Raw genomic sequence first — 20908 nt, forward strand, 5'->3', positions numbered from 1 at the left:
CTGTGTCTCTGCCTCTCTCTCTCTCTCTCTGTGACTATCATAAATAAACTAAAAAAAAAAAAAATAGAACATTTCCCTATGAATGAGGAGGTGGTGCCTTCCAGGAGCCCAGGCTTGCACACCACAGAAGGCCTAAGGATGCTGGAGCTCCACATCACTGCCAATTGTCCCCTGCCCTGACAAGAGGCCCCAGAGCCCAGAAGTCAGAAATAAAAAAGGGGTGACTCTGGTGCAACAAGTAATGTCTCCACCTCAGGGGAGGTAAGTTTCCTGAGCAATACACTGCCTCTGGCACTAGGTAGCCACCACTTCCTAGCCCCTTATCATGTGCCCAACACTGGCTTTCAGGACTTTCCATGCTCAGCAGCCTGCCGAGGGGGTCAGGGTTCCCTCCAGTCCCTTCTTTTCATTCTCTCTGGCTTACGTCAGGGGATCAAATGCTTTTTCCCTTTTCTCTGCCTAGACAGAATTACTGAACATTTAAGGGAAAAGAAAATCAACTCTCAAAGCTGAGACCATAAAAGCATGCAGATTGAAGTAAGTTAACAGAGTAGCCTCCAGGGTGTGTCTCAGGGAGGAGAAACCTCCGTAAGGGGCATGATAGGGCAAGTCTCCCCCAGGCCGTGCTTTTATTTGCAGGGGCCCATGAGAGGGTCCATGAGTACACACAATAAATATTTGTTCAATGAACATGAGGTTACATTTTCTGAAAGTAAAATTGGCACACATGATCTGATTAAGATGTTTCTAGAAATTTTTCTATGAGAATTTCATCACAGTCACTTAAGCTCCTGGCTCCTAACATCGGTGACTGTGGAGCCATCAGAATGGTGGGAACAGTGACTACAGGGAATGAGCACGGCCCAGGTGTAGGCTGGCTGGCCTTACCGGTGCCCTAGCCTCTCACTGAATGTCCCCACTCTCACCCCTGGAGGTGGAGGCTTGGCTTTGCCAGGCTCACGGGCCTTGGGACAAGGGCTGCCACCCACACAGCTTTTGCTCTCCCGCTCCTACCTATAGGGGTGCTTGAAGATGTCTCCTCCAGCCTTCTGACTGATAAAAGCATCAACACCAGCTAGACGGCAGGAGGACCATTAAAGGTGACTCGGAAGCATGTGGCACTATATGCCAACTTAAATCAATGTAAGCTCATCTAAACTGACTCTAACTTTGAATTTCGTAAGTAAAGATAAATCTGTTCCTTATTCCAGTTTCTCTTTTAAAGCCTATCCTTGCTTTGGTTGCATTTTCTGATTCTGTCCTTCAATTAACCCCAGGTTTAACTCCTTTTTATACAACCTCAACTTCTAAAATATCTGTGTACGGGTATTCTTTAGCCATGCCACCAACAGCTCTGGTGAGGAGACAGTCTCTTAGGCCCTGCTGGCCTTGGTTTGGGGTCCCCAGAGCTCCCTCAGCTCTGGAGAGGGATCGCCAGAGGCTTCTATCCTGCTGTCCTTTGAAGCGCCTCAGCCTTGGTCATAACTTCCATGGCAGCCTTCTCCAGCTCTGCCTAACTTCATTTGGTCACGACTCTTGGGTGTACCCAGGCTGCCTGACTTGGTATCTCCCCTACTTCACCACTCATCAGAAATCCCCTCCCTACCTGCAGCCACTCTACTTTCTGGCTTTATTCCATCCATTATCACCATTTTGTCCTGCTTCCCCACCAGAATGACAGACCAGCACTCAGGAAACCTCTCAGAATGGATTTGCTATAGCTAATTGTTTTCTTTCTGATACCAAAGCCAACACACTTTTTCCAGATGTGCAATACTTCCCAACTGAGGCCCTCCTTGGTTACAAACACATCTACAGGCTCTGGAACAATGTTTTCAAATGTATCCTTGGTTTCAGATCTCCTAATGGTGTAAAGACAGATCTCATTTGTCCCACTGTGGCGAGGAGAAACTGAGGACCAGAGTGCCGAAGGTCACAGAGCTGTTGGGTCTTTGCCGTGTTCAAACAGTTCAGACAGGATGAGAAAAGCAGTGGGGTTGATGAGAAAGACCTACTCAGTATTGGCAGCTACCAATCACATAACAGAAGAAGCCAAGTTCAGCACTGGAGCTCAGCTCTCAGCAGCCTGGGCTGAGCGAGTTCCCAGTTCAAAGACAGCAGGCCAGAAGGAGACAGCTTCATCAATTCCATCTCTGGCTAAGATGCAAAGGGGGCTGAGTTTCAAGGGGATTCAACAAAAACACACTCACTGGAAGAATAAAGGGAGAGAATGGAGTGATCCTCTTAGGGCCAACTGTTTGCAATCGTGTGACCAGATGGGCTTTAGAGGACTCCAGTCTGACTCCAACGAGCTAAGGATAACCCACTCTATTTGAACACTTGGAAACAATCTGTTTCTCAAGTTCTTGCATCTGTAAAACCAAAAGGTATGGTAAGACTGTCCAAGAAATCCACCTTCAAATCTATTATCACATAGACCTTTCTTTTGAGCTCCAGACGTATACATTCAATTGCCTTCTAGACACCTTCATGTGGGTATTTCTCAGGTTTCTTAAACCCCACACGCCCCCCAAATGAAACCCAACTCTGTTCCTTGTCTCCCATCAGCCAAGCCAGAAAGGCCAGGGAGCAACCCCTTTCTTCCTCTCCTTGCTCCCCAAGCCTAAGTAGTCACCAAGTCCTGACACAGCTGGCATCAATCCCTTGCCTTCCCCAGACCTCCATGGCCACCACCTCACCACTGCTCACGTAGGCTTCTCCAGTAAGCATACCCCCACTCCCGAACCTTCAGCCCTCCAGTCAGTCATCTGGAGTCAACTCACTGCTAGGGATATTTCTAGAAAAGATCTCGTGAAGTCAATCCACTGCTCAGTTTATTCACTCAAATATTTACTATTTACTGAGCACCTATTATATGTGAATTACTCTCCTAGGCAGAGCTTCAACAGGGAACAAAACAGTCAAAAAATTCTAGCTTCACTGAATTCACTGTCCAAAACCATTTGTTGTTTTCAGAAAGGGGGAAAACAACAACAATTGCTTTTAACTATGGCTTTGGGGGAGGGAGCCTAGGAAATCTGGGGAGGGTAGTTTCATCTTTAGCCTTTATATACTGCATGAAAAAAATGATCTTTTAGATTTATGTGATAGTTATTCCTTCTCTCCTGGGTCCCATCACTGCATGTACCACACTGGATTTTAATTGCAATTTACAAGTCTGTGTCCCCGTTACACTCTGAGCCCCTTGAGGACAGGTGGTTTATCTTATTAATCTTTGCGTGCCTGGTGCCCAGCACTGCTTTTCAATAAATGTTAGTAGAACAAATGATTCTATAAAATTAAATGCTTACATGCAGATTTCTGAGAAATGAAAATTACATTTTCAAGGCCCAGGGGAGTCTCTAATGTTTCATTTAGTTCTTCAGGTAATGACCCGTGTTTTGATATTAGGTGAAGAGAAAGAAGTAGGTTTTTTGTTGTTTTGGTTTTGAGGAAAAAAGCAGCTTGTTCTTTAGTGCCACTTGCTGGCCAAATAGAGGAAAGCTCTTTGGTTAGACCAAAAAAAAAAAAAAAAAAAAAAAAGAATAATCTTCAGGACTGCTTTAAGATCTGATAGCTCTAGGGAAATAAAATACAAAATTGAACACTGATGGCAAGTGTAAAAACATTTTTTGAGAGTAAGGACTGGCAGTTATAAATCTCTTCTTCTCTATACCCATGTTCTTTTAACATTGTGATAGGTAATTGTGTTAATTAATAAAATTCTAAACTGCAAGTCTGTCCAAGATATGAAAGTGGACTTAACTTCTCCAGTGACCACATTTTTTTTTTTATATCAATGTTTTTGAACCTGGGCTGTCCTGAGTCTTCTCCTTCAATCCCTGGGGTTAAGTCAAGTCTTGCCAATGTTTCTTTCAATACATCCTTCCCAACCATCCAGGGAGAGGGGCTGGATTCAGTCTGCAAATTGCTGGCCTCGGTGCTGAGCAAGTTGGATGTTTGTGAATTAAGACTCACAAGCACATTTGTTTATTCAGCAAACATTTGCTCTGCACTTCCCTGTGTGTCAGGCACTGCATGGAGGCTGGCTCCCCACCAATTCCAAATAGAGAAAAACCTTACTCATTTGAATAAACTGGAGGAAAACCCCACCTGACTTACTGAAAAATCCTCAACTGGTAGAACAGCAGGAGGAATAGAATCCATCTATTCCTGCCAAGTAGCTCATGAGAGCCAGGCTATGGCTGAAACACAGAGGTCTTTGGAGACCTGTTTCAATGACATAAGAGTGCTTGATGAATTAACACAACTAGTATCTTTAGGTACACAAATACTCAATGTCTGAAAGCAATTCGCTCTTTGAAGCAGTCTGCGTTAGGCCCCCTCAATCCTACTAACACAGTATTACAGATACTTATATTCTTTTTTTAATCATTCAAAACCAGTGAGTTGCAGCATGCTTTCTGTGAATTTACTGCCCACTTCTGAATCAGGATGGTACAGAGGAGAGTTTACTGCTAGCACTATCCCTCGGCCTGGAATATCATTGTTCCACCTCCAGCCACAGCTCTGCCAGGTACCAGCTGTGGCATCACACGCTGTTACGTGCCTGTTTCTTCACCTATAAAGTAGGGGTTGAAATAATGCTCGATTCTGGAATGGTGAAAGGATTACATGGGGGAATGTACATAAAATGCTAACTGTAGGGCCTGGCACATAGTAAATGTTCAATAAATCATTAGAATTACTTCATTCAAGACCTACATTCCTAACTTTGACAGCCTGTGGGCACTGCTTTTTCTTCTGAATACATTTATGATTTAATTATAACTTATATTTATTAGCTTATTATGTTGATTGATTATACCTCAGGGGGCCCAACCCCGGATACTTTTAATCCTTGGCCCCCTTCATTCATTTGCCACTTTGCCTTCTCATTTACCAACATTTTTTTTGGGGGGGGGGGTGTTGTTGCCAAAACTACTAAGGGGACTGTATCTTATGCTCCTCTGATAATACTGAGCATAGTGCCTTATATCTAGTAAGAATTCACTAAGGGAACTGACTTAAGGGATTCACTGAGCCAGCCACCAGAAGTGGCCTTTCCTGTCCTGTGCACTCTGGGGAGATGGGGAAAGGAAAGTGGTTTGAGGGGGGATACCAGGCAGAAAGGTTAACATTGGGCAACCCTGAAGACAGGATTGTAGGGGCAGGGAGAGATCTGGAGCAGTCAATGTGCAGTCAGGACTGTCCAGTGACAACCAGGTAGCCTCAGAGACCAAGGAGAGTTTGCAGGGAGCCGTGGCCTTGAAGAAGCGCTTTATCTGCAGGTAGCCTAAAGTCATCTGGTGGACTTCACCTCTGAAAGCACGTCTCTGGGGACCGAGAGGACCCATGACTTGTCATTCTTGTAGAAGGCATCCTTCAACTAGCTCATTAAATAGAGCGAGCCTCAGAGCCCAGGGTGGAGGGAGATCGGGAAGGGCGTTCAGATGCTGTATCTGAGCTGTGATGTCTGTCACATTGCTGGCCCGATGATCAACCCCACAGTACCACAGGAGGCACAAGATTTTATGCCTAGATTTTTCCAAGATTGGACTGTACCCTAAGGCAGGTAACTTCCCTTCTAGCTGCTGCTCTAATATGTCTTCTCAATTCCCATGCCAGGGCAAATTAATCATCATCATTAACACATATTTATAGAAGAAAAATGAACAGAATGGATTTGGTTAGAGATTTGGTCACTATGCTAAAAGAAATAAGATTTTTCCAGTTTTCCACTGAAATACCTTAATCCCAGCTGGTTGATTCAGATCAAGCCAGGCTTCTATTTGAGGAGGTGAATTTTGCTCCTTGTGAGCTTACCCAACCCCAGGGGAGCAACAAGCAACAGATGTGCCTTTCCTCCTCATCATACCTCAAAGAATGAGGTAGAGATATGATGGTGATGAGAAGTTGTTCCCATCAGAACAAGTTCCCAAACCCACTGGGTGCACCAGATACTGTGGAGATGCAGCCCTTGCCTTCAGGGAGTCTATCAGCAGTCATAAAAATACATGAGTACGATTCAGGGATCCAGCGACAGAAGTGCCATAACTTAACGTTAAATTGGGTACAGGCTCAGGGCTTATTTATAGGAGCTTAGTGCTCACTACATACTATGGGGAAGGGGTGGGGGACAGCACTGAGACCTCTCAACTGGGATGATGGCCACATGGCAAAGTACTAAGAAAAGTAATCTGGCACAGGGCTCAGGATGGTCTGGAGAGGGGGAAAAGAGGCTGGTGGCTATGCCACGAAGTGAGGGGGTATGCACGTTATCACCCAGGCAGAATTATGATTGGTATGAGGAAATAAATCCACACCTTTCAGCATCAGTCAAGTTAGGCCCTTCCTGGGCCCATCTTTCCCTGTGACAGGTGCCGCCTGAGGACCCAACCCCACCATCCCCCCACCTTTATACCCAGTGCAGCCTCAAGTCACACATCCCACCCAAGAACCAGCAAATGATGTGAGCTTTGATTCCAAATTCAAACTCACATTCTAAAGGTAAAGATGCCAACATAGGCAAAAGCTTACCAAAGGCAATAGGAATCATCACAAAATTAATTTGGAGAAGGAGGAGAAAACAGAAGAAAAATAATTTCAAGGCTGTGATTAAATTGCTACTTATCACCAAAGCTACTAGACTGATACAAATAAAACATACTTGGATTCAAAACATAAGCCTCTTCCCGTTTCTGACATTAATACATTAAGCCACATATGTGCTGGCAACTTACTATCCAGGAAGCTCTGCAGAAATTTCCGGACTGGGACTGATTGCCGAACTCTGTAAATGTCAAACAAACAAACAAAAAATGTAGATCATTTATTTTGTGTCAGATGTTCCAAGTCAAGGGGGAAAGAGAGCAGCCCCTTTTCCTTTCCTGATGTAGCCAAGGACCTTTGGGAGATGGGGCCCTTGGCTGGAAAGGTCTTGGTGCTGGAGGATTTCTGGGCCAACGGGCACTCTTGCTCTCTGGGTGCAGTGGAAGATGGTCCCCTGGCTTCGACTTATCTTTCATATAAATATAGATCCACGAAGTGGATAGCCCACCATCTGGCCAACATGCATTAGTGACATGGACAATATCATCTTCATCAGCTTAACCCCAATCCTCTGAGCCCCTGGCCAAGCCCACCAGAGACTCCTTCATGCACCCCAGATGCCATATCCAGAGAGAGGGTCACCCAACACCTTAGGTACAGAAAATAAGAAAATGCATCTGAAAAGACCACACTGCATTTAGATCATTTGTTCATTCCTGTAGATTTAGAATGTGGAAATGAGGAGAAATGCAGTTGCACAAAACCTATGAGTAGGGGAGCATTTTATAAATTTACAGGCTACTATGCAAAAGAAACCAACCAAGAGTTACATGCAGAGAAAAGGCAACATAATCAAGTAGGTTAAGGTTTCTGTTGTCTTGGAGAAAAAAAAAAAAGAGCAAAGGGCTCAATATATTTCTTAAAAAATAATATGGTAGTTGCATAAATCATGAAAAGGTTAACTTTTAAAGACACTCTTATCTCTAATACTGATCATGTCAAGGAAAAGATGCTATCTGGAGGAGACGAGATATTGGGGGAAAGGAGAGAAACAGCAGAAGGAAAAGGTAGATTGTCCAAGAGGGAAGAGAGGAATGGGAGGGTAAGCCATCTTCACCAGGAGCTCCCCCACTCGGTGCCTGCTGAACACCCACCCTCAACCTGTGGGGTCCTCTCACTTTGGAGGGCACCTCTGCCTTAGGATGAGGACTCTGCCCTCCCCCAGCCCCAGTCGCCTGCCACTATTCTTCAGAGAAGGTAAATCCATATCCATATCCATCCTTCCAGCCCTCTTGCCCACACTGGTGTCTTCTGCTCATCTCCCACCTTGGCACCCGTCCCCTTCTGGGTCTTCATCCACTTTGAGGATGATGCCTTGGTCTCCATCTGAGAAAAACTTCTATGTGACCCTGCAGAGTCCTCTGGGAAGTCCCCCTTCCTTCCCTCCTTCCACAATCACATGTTTTCAATCAGTGCTGTACCCCTGGGGGATCCCCAGGGTTCTTCCCCACTCTAGCTCCCGGCAACTACTCACCCAGGAGCCTCCAAGGTTTTTAGAAACCTGCTGGTTATCAAATCCACTAACCTTTCCTCAGAGTCTACTTTCAAGGGACCTCTCTGGAGCACCAGGTAGTTGTCTTACTTTCTTGTTTCACCACTCAACTTTTCCTACTTCTCTGAGATGCTTACCCTCCTATCCTCCCCTTCTGTTCCATGTCACCCAACATCCCAGGCCCAGGGGGTAGGTGTTGTTCTCGTCCTTTCTGTCCTTCAATCTTTCATCTGCTCCTGGGGCTTCAGCCATCACTTCTCTTCAAGTGACTCCAATGGACTTTGTAGGCCCCATTCTCTCAGGAGACCTAATCTTCTATTTCCAGCTGTCTACTGGATCTTCTATTTCCAGCTATCCCCTAGGTGATACCCAATCAACACTTCAGAAATAAATCACCTAAAAATAACTCCATCTTACCTCTGCACTGATTCTTCTCCTCATCTTTCTTTTGTGACATACTGATGTCTTCATCCTTCCAGCTTCCTGGCCAATACCTTAGCATTGTCTCTATCCCCATTCCATCCCCGGATTCTTTGTTCTTCATGCCAATTAAAATGTCCCACTGCAATGTCCTCTGTGAGCACTCTCACACCTACCCCTTCCCTCCCTTCATGCTGGTGCCACTGGAGTATGTGCTCACATCACTCCACGGCCTGACTAGCACAGTGGCCTCCTCGCTCTCTGCACCTCCAACTGGAGGGTCACCTCCCTTTAACTTGGCCTCTCTAGAGTAAGGACACTGACCTTTCTAAAACAGTTCCTGAACTACATCACTGGTCTGTGGACAAAATCATTTCCTGAACTGTATTTTCTGATGCTATGAACAATCCAGGGTCAACCCTCTTGCCCACACCTATCACTACTACCACCCCAAATTTTCTATTACAGCTGAATCTTTTACTTTATTCCATTTCCCCCTCAAAGATTTTATTTGAGAGAGGCAGAGCATGAGAGTGGGGGGACAGAGGGAGAAACAAACTGCCGGCTGGGCAAAGAGCACGATGTGGGGCTCTATCCCAGGATCCTGAGATCACTACCTGAGATGAAGGCAGACACTTAACTGAGCCACCTAGGCACCCCTACTTTATTCCTTGAATACGTGCTAAACACGTTCACTTCTGTGTTCTTTTTGTGCCTCACATGGATGTTCCCCATTTCTATCATGTACCTACTTACACTGTATGGATCCTGTCCTGACTTTTTTGAGAAGTCTGCCTTACTTTTCTACAAGATCACTGTTCCTCCTGACACTTAGCGCCCATGCCATTCTTTCAGCTCTTCACAGACACTGTTGTGTACTCGGGGGATTTTTAATTTGCGTGTGCCTACATGGTCATGTTCCTGAAGGCAGAGTTGTTTCCATGCTGATTCAGAGCCTCTCTCAGCACGTCCTATACATATGAGTGACTGCTGGGGAACATGTAACTGAACCAATGTGAAGAGGACCCATTCATGCATCAGACCCTTCCCTGTGCTCACCTTGCCCCGGATAGGAGTTCAGGCACTAGAAGCTGTCTCTAACCTCACAGAGGCCTCAACATGCTCAGTTATTCTCCAGCTGCCCTCCATCCTTGCATGTGTGACAGAGCTGCTCTTCCTAGACTACTCTGAAGAGTGACCCTTGATTCCTTTTATAACCTGTAATCTTAGCACTCCCCTCCCACCCCGCAGCACTTTAGGACTTACCTGCCTAGTTCTCACTCTTGAACTAGCTCAGACCTTCCATCGCCACAGTGGCTATAGTTGGTTCCATTCTCCACCCTGGCTGAAACTGAGCACCCTATCTTCCCTGCTCCACAACCTATCTGCCTTCACTGTGCACACACTGTGGCTCACCTTTGTGCCTCCCTCAAGTTCTGAAGAGGGACCTGGGTGCTCTCATCCTTCCTTGACTTTGGATTTCCGAACCCCAACTTCCCTGATCTGCTTGCAGTTCCTCAGCGTCTGACCTTATCTCAGCCTACTTTAGCTGCCGGCATAACCCCGTGGGTTCTTCTCTCCTTCCCTGGCTTGAGGGTATGGCATTCAAGACTTTTCATAACCTGAGTCACTCATGCTGGTGATCTGACCCTCTTTGTTTCAGTTCTGCTTAAATATAACACAACCCATAGCATTTTCCACTTTTCCTGCTGGTCTTCCTAGCCTCTTTAGCAGAGTCTGCCTTCCTTTTTTATTTTCTGTAAAGATAGTCTTTCCTTGTAAAAGTCTTTTTTGTTTTGTCAGGGAGCCCTGGTGGTGGTTCTCCAAATACCTGGTATTTTTCTTCCCCTTGGAAACCTGTTTACCTTGGACTGAGTCTCTGACACATCCTTTAATAAATCACATTTAAAAATGTCAATACAGGTTGAGTTTCAAATGCTTGTTTGTGGTCAGGCTGTCTGGTCTCTGGAGTGCATCTTTTCACTGAGAACTTTCAAATGACAAATACAACTACTCTGCCAGTACCATGCATGTAAGAGGCACTCAAATCACTGCCACCATGTTTTTGAAAATGATCTCTGAGGTTGGTATCTCCCAGGGCTGCAAACAAAGACAAGGAAATTGCCCCCAAAAATGGCTCCCTGAAAATTTGGAGAAAGAATATGGAGGCAAAGGAAGGCAAGTTAAAAGGGTCACCTCCTGAGAGCAGAGAAACAGAATGATAAGGGGGTGGGATCGTTTAAGTCACCAGCCATATATATTTGGCATATATTTGAAAAACTCCCTTTAAGGAAGATCCCAAGCTCAAAAGAAATCCAAGCAAAAATTAGGTTAGGGGGAGAGGAATCGAAAAACAGGAGTCAGAAAGCCATGCAGCTTATAAAGAACCAGCATAACCATTCATTGCCTTGACTATATCGAAACCAGAGAGCAGAGAAGAAAACAAAACCGAGCTGGAAGAGGAATGGACAGCGTGAGAAAAACTAGGAAATACCTGGGACAGGTTTGCACTGGGTGCTTTATTAAGTGTCTCCGTGTTTTCTAAATGTGCCTCTAACTCTGCTGGGCAGAGGTCGAGATCTTTTTCTAGATTAGTCTGGTTCAAGAAAGAAAAGATGGGAAAGAATGTTTTAGAAAACAGGCAGAAAGAATGGCAGGTTAAATTTGAAAAATGAATTTGTTTAGTGCTATGTTTTAATAAGGCAAAGATGGCATGACTGAACACAAGAGCTCACTAGAAATCAGGTAAAGACGTGAAAACAGAGAATGCAACATTAGGCAGAGAAAATATAAATCCCGAAGTTATCAGAGCTTCAAAAGTCTATTCTACTTGCTAGAGAGAACTACAAATACCATGAAAACCTACCTTTTGCAGAAGACCTATTTTTTTTTCTCTTTTCAGAGTATAGTGACTGTGACAAATAGGATAGGTCAGGAGAGTAAGGCATTGCTTTAAAAACCTCTCAACATTAGTAGAAGTCGTAGAGACTTTGTTAAATAGTTTATCACCAAGCCAAAAAAAAAAAAAAAGTTATCAAGTTAAAAAAAAAAGTGATTTAAGAAAAGAAAAAAACAAACCCCACAACACACTCACACTAACCAGGCTAGAGAACACACACACAGCCCACGGAGGAGGCACAGCAGAATTACCTTTCTATCCTCTCTAGGAAGGATAGAGCAGTCTCCAGGAGTATAATCCCATATCTTTTTGGGAGGCTGACGGGAAGCAGAGGAGGAAATGAAGAAATGAGCATAAAGACATAAAGACAAACATGGAGACTGGCTCAAACAAAGAGGGGCACGCTAGAACTGTATCAACACAGAAAAGTGAACTCAAAAGCACAGGGAGTGGGCACTCTGCCTCCTGAGGAGGCTACCCAGGGAGGGATTCTGTAGAACTTAGGAGCTGGAAACATTAACTGAAGTTTCTAGGTCTACATCTCAAGAGTAAGTCATTATTGGATTCTAAACATTGAAAACTTAAAAAAAAAAAAAAAAACATAAAATAGAAAAAAAAAAAAGAGAAAGCATTACCACCAATTTGAACAAAAACCAAAACTTTAAAATTCCTTATTTTTCTTTTTTTACATTGAAGTACAGTTGACACACATCCTCACTGTTGTTTTCAAACTGAGATTGACACTGAGAGTCTACGTTTATGAAGCAGTCTTCTCCTTGGCAAAATTCATTATGTTTAATAAATGTGTGACTTTGGAGATTTGGCCAGGGGAGCATAAATTGAGACAAATGTGCTTTCTGTGGTTTGTGGCAATAAAACCCATGTACATAAAAGGTGTTCAATAATGTACTGTGTAACTAGACAATTCTGCTAGACAACACTTACAGTCTCCTTTTACAGCTTAACCAGACTTTGATAACATGGGGGGTGGTACAGCTATGCCTTCCATTTACCTCAGAGAACAATTTATAATTTGAATTTGAACAGCTGACTATAGGGTTATGTTCATTTTCTCCTTTAACTCTGTAAGTTAAAATTAGAGCTGCATTCCTAAAACAAAACTCTGCCAGGAGAATTGTGAGCTTAAGGAGGGAAGGGTTCAGAGGATAGGACATCTGGAAATTACAAGCCACTTGTAATTCTGGAATCTCTCCCCCACCGTCTAGACCTTCTTGTTCTATTTAGACCTAATACATCTTATATAATGATCCCTGAAAAAATGAGATTAGTAGCTCCTGGCATTTTGTGCAAATATCATTTTAACTCTATGCAAGTATTCATACTGGTTCACATTGTGGCATTTTGCCTTAAGCTTACTTCTGGAAATCACATGGATTTCTGCAGAAATTAGAGGAGGGAAAAAGAAAAAAAACCTAACATTCAGACTCTTAGTAATGAATCTGCAAATGAAAAGTAATCTGAATCCAAGAGACTTTCATCACTGACAGTGACGGGTCAGTAATGCTATCTCTGTAGATGTATACTCTACAATTTGTAAAGTGCGTGCTATTAACAATTACCATTGATCTTTAAGCACTTAGTACACTTGGACTGTTCACCTGGAGAAGCAGACTGTTTACTTATGATACCTACTCCTTTCTTTTACTACCAAAAAAAAAAAAAAATAAGGCAGTGCTTACAAATCTAATTGGTTTTAAATTCTTACAAAAATGGTCCTCGGAGTCTTGAATTATTTGATATTCTACAGCAACATATCAGAGCTAAAAGGGACTATAGCCAGGATCTTGCTAAAATTTCAGCTCATTCTGGGTGGTGGGCTTTAAGTGCAAGAGTTGAGGAAGAAAGGAGTTCAGGGTAGATGTGTAGTGTCTAAGTTCTGGCAGGCTTCACTTGGGGGAAGTGGGTCCTGAGTTGGTATGAAATAAAAAATAAGTAGAAATGATGATCCACGTGATTCGGTAGGAGTTTTAATTTCATTCTGCTTCTAAATGACTGAAAAAAGCCTTCCAAAACAACTCCCATGGTTTATACCACTTTGTCTCTCTTACTTTTATTACAGCTTAGAGTGATGAAGGTAGGACAGAAGTAAAGAAAAAATTTCTCACTACCACACCTTCCTCCTCAACCCTGGGAGTAAGAGCCAGGCATTAAGTCGTTTCAACTGGATGATAAGCCCACCCCCTTTGATGCTTCAGACCACAAGGAACTGCTCATCTCAGTACTGTTCTTCAGGATGTGGGCACTGATTGAGTTATTTTGGCAAGTCTTCAACAATATTATCCTTTATTACTTTAAAAGATCCTCTCAAAAAGTCCCATTTAAGAAGGACTCTAAAGTCTCTGCAAGGAACATCATAGCTTCAGAAGAAATGGCATTTTAGAAAAGCATCATTTAAATAATTAAGAGGCAGCTAGAACAACAGAGTAGAGCTACAAATTCTAGGAAAGTCCCACTACACAAATGGACTATGTTCTCAATATTTGTTTAGATGGGCTGTGTGGTGCTCAGACCACGGTTTCCGGCAGAAACAGTGTTAATCTACCAGGCTATTTATAGAGTTGATTTAATGTATGCCGGGACTCAGAGACTGCCCTTTGCTAACAAAAATGGAATCATTTGCAATGACAGATTAGGTAAAACAAACTAATCACATTATAAGGACTGTTTCATACCTTTCCTTAAAAGTTAATATTTCATATAAAACTAAGTTATTCAGCAAATGAGAAATGGCTAGAAATGTGTAGATTCTGAGGGGGCTTTCCAAAATCAATGTCACAGACTCTTTATTATACATAATTTAAAGCTAATAGTTTTTGCTTTCCCTGATGAAAGGATAGCATTATTATTACATATTCTGGCCACGGTCTTTGTTTGGCAGAGGGGGGAAGGGACAACACAATTCAAAAGTAGCTTTCTGTGTGAGATAATTGAGCAAGTTTTAAGAAAAAGACAAGGGGTAAGATACTGTTCAATATTTGAGTGTGGAGGTGGTTGCCCGAGGTAGACTTCTTTGATGTCTGAATGGTGAATAGGAAAAAGGGAGAGAAAGGAGAAATGAGCTATGCACCAGAGCTTTGGGGAGAGAATGGTGCAGACTCCAGGTTAGACACTTCCCTCTGCACTGGTCACTAGGTGGTGCTGTTTGATCAGGACAGCTTCGCAGCTACAAGGAGCCAGCGTCCAGCAGAGGACAAGGCAGGAGGAAAGCTCCTTCCTGCAGCGAGGGGGTGGGGCGGGGTGGGGGCCGGACACGAAGGACGCTAGCAGGATGTTTGCAAGTCAGGCGCTCCCAACTTGCCTCAACTTTCTAACAAAGCTCAGCTTGCTGAATCAAACTAGCAATTCCACAGCACCCACTTCATTTGTCTTTGTCTTCATCTTAACGAAAAATTTACACCGTCGAATTTAACATTCTGTTGAACTATAAACTCCTGTCTGCAAATAAAACTATCATTTCAAACTGCAGTGATTCCAATGGTTAAAGTTTTATGCAAACATCTAACAAAATATCTTATTTTTATACATTTACTTCCTCCACCTGTAAATTCTTTTTGCAGCTGTAGTAAGATGTTAAAGTCACTGGAGGTTTAAAGTCAGTTTCTAGTTCTCACCAGTGGAAAAATGAACTCTCCCTTCTGTTTGATAACAACGTCTGGTGCAGGGTGAAGAAAATCCTCCTTAAGTGTCAAACGCCAGCTCTGCAATACCACAGGGAAACTGCAGAACAGGAATTCTAGCAAATACAGCATTCAGCCTAAGTCCCATTTCAAGTTTTAGAAAATATTACCCTAACTCATAGAAATCATTCCCTATAATGGGTAGGCATTCGTGGATCATATCTACACACAGTGGTTCTTTTGGGCACTTCCTTTGCAATGTACTTAAATCTTTGTAAAGCAGTAACAATGTTGCTCCTCTTAGTATGTAATGCATTTTCCAGCTTGTCTTCAGCCATGAAGACTTAGGTTAAGTAATTGAACCAATGGCCCAAATAATGCCATCTACGAGGTGTGTGAAATGTGTTGCTAGTGATGGGAGGTCCTAAGACAAGCAATGATTTAGTCAGGTTCCTCTGTGATTTTCTGACAAGAAATAATCCCAGAGCTCACTTTCATTTCTTGGTGAAACAAAGTGAGGGAAAGCTTACAGGTTGTAGTGAGAAGAGACAATCCCACTATTGCCCACTGAAATGGCTGCTCCCCACTTCCTGCATTCCTTACAAATAGATCTGATTCTTTAGCAGCAGCAATGCATCAACAGCATTATTTAAAAAGGTGTCTATAACCACTGAAGCTATTAAACTTACCGGTTTCCCAAACTCCAATTCCGAAAAGAATTTATACCAAGGTTCATTCTTTAAATCTATCTCTTCTGGGCTTATATCCCGACTCTATAGGGGTTGGTGATAGGGAAATGGAAGAGAGAGAAGGATAACATTATGCAGAGATTACATAGGAACGGGCCAGTAGAGATGCAGTGGTTTCCAGGGATATACAGCAACTTTATCCAATCGCAGCAATCATCCATTTTACGGACATCAGCAAAAACAAGGAGCTACAACAGGTGGGAGAGGATGAGTTTATAAAAACAGAAAAATGGAGGCAGGGAGCAGTGAGTGAATCATTCTCAGCCCTAAGGCAGAAGGCTAATGGGCCACACAAGAATTCTGCACCGCACTGCTGCCCTCCAGGACAGAGCAGAACATGGGCATATTCCTCAGTAACTGCATCTGGAGAAAAGAAAGCCCTCTTTTTCCTCTTTACGAAGAACTGTTAGGAGCAAATAACCTGGTGAGCACACCAAACATTTAGCCATCTATGCCAGATGAGTAGAGCAAATAATTTTTATTGCCTAGTATAGTTTTAGTACTTAACTTACAAAGCTGCCTTAAGGCTTTCAAAATAAATGCAAATACCGACACTTTATCAAAGCCAATTTGTTAATACTGCATCTTTAATGGCACATGAATAGGTGAGAAATCATGTCCCATACACAATAAAGTGGAAGATGGTGTAAGTAAAAACAGAGGACACAAGTGCAAACACATTTTAAACGAGCATCTGTAGGGGAGGAATACAGACAGAATATACTTCGTGTTTTCACAAATAGATGTTAAAGAACTGGGAAAAATAAAGTGAGGGAAAAGCTGAACAAGACAGACAGCAGAACGGGGGGCGGAAAAAACTTCTGGGTTATGTTACAAAAATAAGTCAGATATCTCAACTTCATATAACTCGAGGAGGCAGTTCACACAGGCTGAAAATTTGATTCCATGGGGTTTCATACTGAGTCAGGTATTTATAGTCTTAATACCTTGCTCTGTGGAATAACATGTGTTTCTGGAAATAATTAGTTGGAAATGAATGCCTGGAAAGCAAATCAGGTTTCCCTTTCATAAACTGGAGATGCAAGTTCACATCAGACAAAAAGCGTTAGAGGCTCATGGCGTCACGAAATTCATATATTCATATCCATTTCAAAATACCTGGGCAGTCACTAAAGGACACAGACATGGTGAATTTCTGGCAACCATATGAAATACAAAATGTACACTGTGCACCTAGATTGGAAACAATGCATAAGAAACTTCACTCCCCCAGGGCAACAACACGTGGAGGAAATTGCAAGTCCCCTGGCCACACTTGGCCACACTTTCAACGCCACTGCTTCACAGAGCAGCTCCTCAGGGACACGTTTCTCTCACCGTTCTGTTAACAGGCCTTTTGCAGTTTGTAGAAAAGGCTGTAAGCTTTCTTTGTGACCTTCACCAACCCCTTCTTCTAAAATCCTTAGAAGAGTCTTTACCATTAATTCTACTTTTGTTTTAAAAGGATGAAGATATGACAGAGAACTTTTCTTTAACTGAAATTCACTGAACATAAGTTAGTTGGAAATCAGAGGGAAATGTCTACTGCAACAGAGACATCCAGATCCTCTTGCATCCAGATTCAAACCTCCTCTAACTATCTTTAGGGACCTAGGGGCTTAAATCTTGAAGGAGAAGGTGTGCTCCTTTTCACTGGGTTCTGAAATGGTGTGAAATAGTGTGGAACAGTGTGAAACATTGGATTCCAAATGGATTCTTTATTTATTCAGTGAAATGAGGTACAATATAAGGACACAGCTCTTCAGGAGGCACAGTTCAGACACTGGGACATCCTAGATCCTTATAGGATGGAGCTTCATGAAACCTACCTCATGTTTATTATTTTTAAACACGCTTTATAAACTGCTCCCTGTGAATAGGTTAGGTTTTTGTTGTTTTAGATAAAATGTACCAACCCTTTCAGGAAATGGCCTGAGTGTCCTGAAAGAATTAGCCCATTTTACTGACGAAGGGTGCTTGCGGATTGTTTTCCCTGTGGAGGTTAAACACTGTGCTGAGAACTGAATCAAGAGGTATGTCAACTGCTCGGGCCCAGAGCAGCTGCCTGGGGAGAAAGTGAAAGAGGTTATACCACACAGCACTAACATCTGCATTTGATTTTGTCATTTATAACTCAGCTGTAGATCCAATTACAGAACAGACAAATAGGAAACGTTCCTTCTACACGCAGAGCAGGATCTCTGTACTGTCAAGCAAAGCAGATTCCGCAATGCCAGGCTAAGTTATCTGCTACTGTGGGCTGTTTGCCCCAGCTTGGCAAAATCCTTGGAAAGGGCAGATGTCCTGCCAGAAAAATGCCTGATTCTCCTCAAGGACGGCTTTTTTTTTTTTTTCTTGGATGGGAGCCAGAGGCTAGCTTCGATTTTTAATTAAACAATCTGAGTGTGGTATGTTCATTTGCGCAGCCCATTATAATGTTCACAGCTTTTATACATTTTACCACACCTTAGTCCTCTCATTCGATACTTCAATGAGTATGCAATCCTGCTCAATACTCAGTAGCAGTGGCAGACTAAGTAATACTTCTTTTTTACAGATGAAAACCCTGAGACTGTGAAAAGTTAAAGGACTTGCCCCAAGACAGCTGAAGGCAGAATTTGAACTGAGATTTTCCAATTCCTAGCTCACTGCTCTTTACCGTATATAACATCCCCCTTCTCAACATCCTGAGAAGGAGGTAGACCCTCTGCGTTTGCGGAGGATGCCAAGCTAAAACAGGGGTAAGCGACAAACTTGAAAAGCCAGGAAGGAACTCCAAGTGACCATGTACTGGGGAAAAACCAAGTTGGGTAAATCCGCTCGTTTTATATATCTGAATCTGTATTGTGTCCATAAGTTCTATTTTAATGTCTCTCCTTCCCAGTATAACCCTGTAGGTGCAGCAGGGATCTCCAACCTCTAGCCCAGGGCTTGGCACATAAAAGTCATTCTATATATATCTGTTGAATTGAGCTGAAGTTCTAGAAGGAACTTTGGAGTGTAAAGAGATAAAGCCCAAAGGAGGCCATTTCGGACAAAGCAGGGCCTGACCACTAGATCTCCAATCCCAAGGCCAGAGGACAAGACGATGGACTCAGATTGCGATGACAGGCAGCTCAGGAGTTATGAAGAATGTCACAGGAGTTTGCGACGTGGCTGAAGAGGTCATAAGGCTGTAAATCTACTGGGGGGGATCCTGAAGGTAACACAATGTTTCCTCTGGCTGTGATGTCTGGGTTTGTCCCAAGGACAAGACAAGCTCTTAGGTGGCCTTTATTGTCTACCATCAACCCTGCCTGTAAACAACAGGTACATGTGCCTGTGACATCATCATTTAACTTGTAGGCTAACAGGACAGGAGTGCTTCAAATCGGAAAGACAAAACAGTTTTCCCCTCAAAAGGAGTTGTGCGTTTCTGAGAGCAAGTTTAGATTCTGTATCTGTTACTAGTTAGCACACTTATCCACAGTTGACGACAAAACAAAAGTGTGTGTATGTGGTGGTTGGGGTGGGGGTGGGAGGTGTCCTCGAATTCTGGCAGACCAGATAGTGGATGCAGAAAGGCAGGCCACACTGACACATTCCAACTTTCCTGTTCACGTGGCAAAAATAGCAAGGAAAAAAAATAAGCGAATAAAGGACTAATTCAACTGCTGGGAACAGGAGACTATGACAAGCAGAGCTGGTTGAAATTTCTCTCTAAAATGAAAGGCTTCTCTTGGGAATAACAGCACTAAAGAGCCAACGGCATGGAATTAAGTGGCCACCCTGGTGCCCCCCCCCCGCCTCCCCCCCCCCCCATCTCGTCACTGGGCTGGCCCAGGGCTGGAACAACACAGGGGAGCTTCCTGTGTTAGAAGCACTGCATAGTGCCTCGCAGTCCCCTAGCGTGGTCGCCACAACCCTCCAGAGGCCCCCCGCAGGGGCACTACTCTCACTTTCCAGGGTTTGTAACCAATGTGGTATCAACAAGAAAAACAAAACTTGTTTTTTTCTCAATGCTGAATAGTGGTCAAATTATAAGGAACCAAGGTAGGAGAGGGAAATGGAGAAATTAAAGGTAGCAAGCCCTCCATTAGAGCAATGACCACCTAGGAACAATAATATCACCCAAACAAAAGCATCCAAAGGGCTCTGGAGTCTCCGACATCATTTAAGTGCGTGGCTATGTGATGGTGCACGCCTGGCTTGTTATTCAAGTGTCAGGAATGTTCCTAAAACACAGGACTGTCTTTCTAGGCACACCTGTGTGTATGATCTAACAGGGAGACAACCCCTAGGGCAGGGTAGAGCCAGGGGCAAAATTCTCTGCTCCTTTCTGAACTTTTTTTGCTTAAAATAACTGTGGTGCACAGTAAATGCTAAAGAATGACAACTCTAAAGCACTTCTGTGAACTGCTGACCTTTCTTCCTAATTAAAATTACTTATCCCTTTGTGCTTTTAAAGATGTCACATTTTTATTTTAGTAAAAGTCAAATCAATTATCACTTAAACCATGTAGAGCAGAAGAGGTGGAGGGAAAATAATTTGAACCTGCATTTCAGAGGCCTACTTAAACTGTTCTTAGTGTGGCAAACGCATTTTAATAAAAACCAATCCGCAGCATGATAATTCCATCCTGCTGGCACGGCTGGAGGGCTGCAGTATTTATAGAGCTTTGGAGAATCCCTTTAACCATGATCAGAATTCTGAGCCAGCTTTCCTAATGAAGGGTGAATAAAAGGAAGCGTGAGTGGCAGATAAGAAACTAATCAGTTTGTAAAAATTCTTTCCCATTTCCCAGAAGAAGCCATTTTTTCTAGGGTGGTCTTCTGTGCCCAGATAGGCCATTTGCCCCACTGCCAATTGCCTGGCAATGTGAATGTGTGTAAAGAATGAGAAACCAGACTGAATATGAAATTCATCTTCAATATTGCACTTGTCAGAAAAGGAAGACCTACAAGACATTCTAATGGCCTAGGTCTTTTCTTCCCAAGTCACAACATCATATTCATTATTTAGCTCTTAATGACGTGCTCGTAACTTCTACAAAATTTATGCACGTTCAAATAAGAGTCACCAAAAAAACCCCCTCACTTTAGACCAGTTAGTAATAAG

The 20908-nt window shown here is 43.2% G+C and overlaps 1 protein-coding gene across 37 annotated transcripts in view; it reads right to left on the reverse strand.

Moving 5' to 3' along the window:
• SORBS1 (sorbin and SH3 domain containing 1) overlaps positions 1 to 20908 on the reverse strand; it is a 228200-nt gene that overhangs the window by 41760 nt on the left and 165532 nt on the right. For 16 of the 37 annotated variants that reach the window (XM_055346050.1, XM_055346028.1, XM_055346046.1 and 13 more), the window contains 4 exons: positions 15751 to 15834; positions 11675 to 11740; positions 11019 to 11120; positions 6744 to 6793 (listed from right to left, as the gene is read on the reverse strand). In XM_055346050.1, the coding sequence (XP_055202025.1) occupies positions 6744 to 6793; positions 11019 to 11120; positions 11675 to 11740; positions 15751 to 15834 (302 nt within the window). The remainder of the gene's footprint in view (positions 1 to 6743; positions 6794 to 11018; positions 11121 to 11674; positions 11741 to 15750; positions 15835 to 20908) is intronic. The other 21 variants (XM_055346055.1, XM_055346053.1, XM_055346058.1 and 18 more) reach the window with 2 other exon arrangements.

The sequence above is a fragment of the Nyctereutes procyonoides genome, unplaced genomic scaffold (assembly GCF_905146905.1).
Source record: "Nyctereutes procyonoides isolate TBG_1078 unplaced genomic scaffold, NYPRO_anot_genome, whole genome shotgun sequence".
In the NCBI taxonomy this organism is placed as follows: Eukaryota; Metazoa; Chordata; class Mammalia; order Carnivora; family Canidae; genus Nyctereutes; species Nyctereutes procyonoides.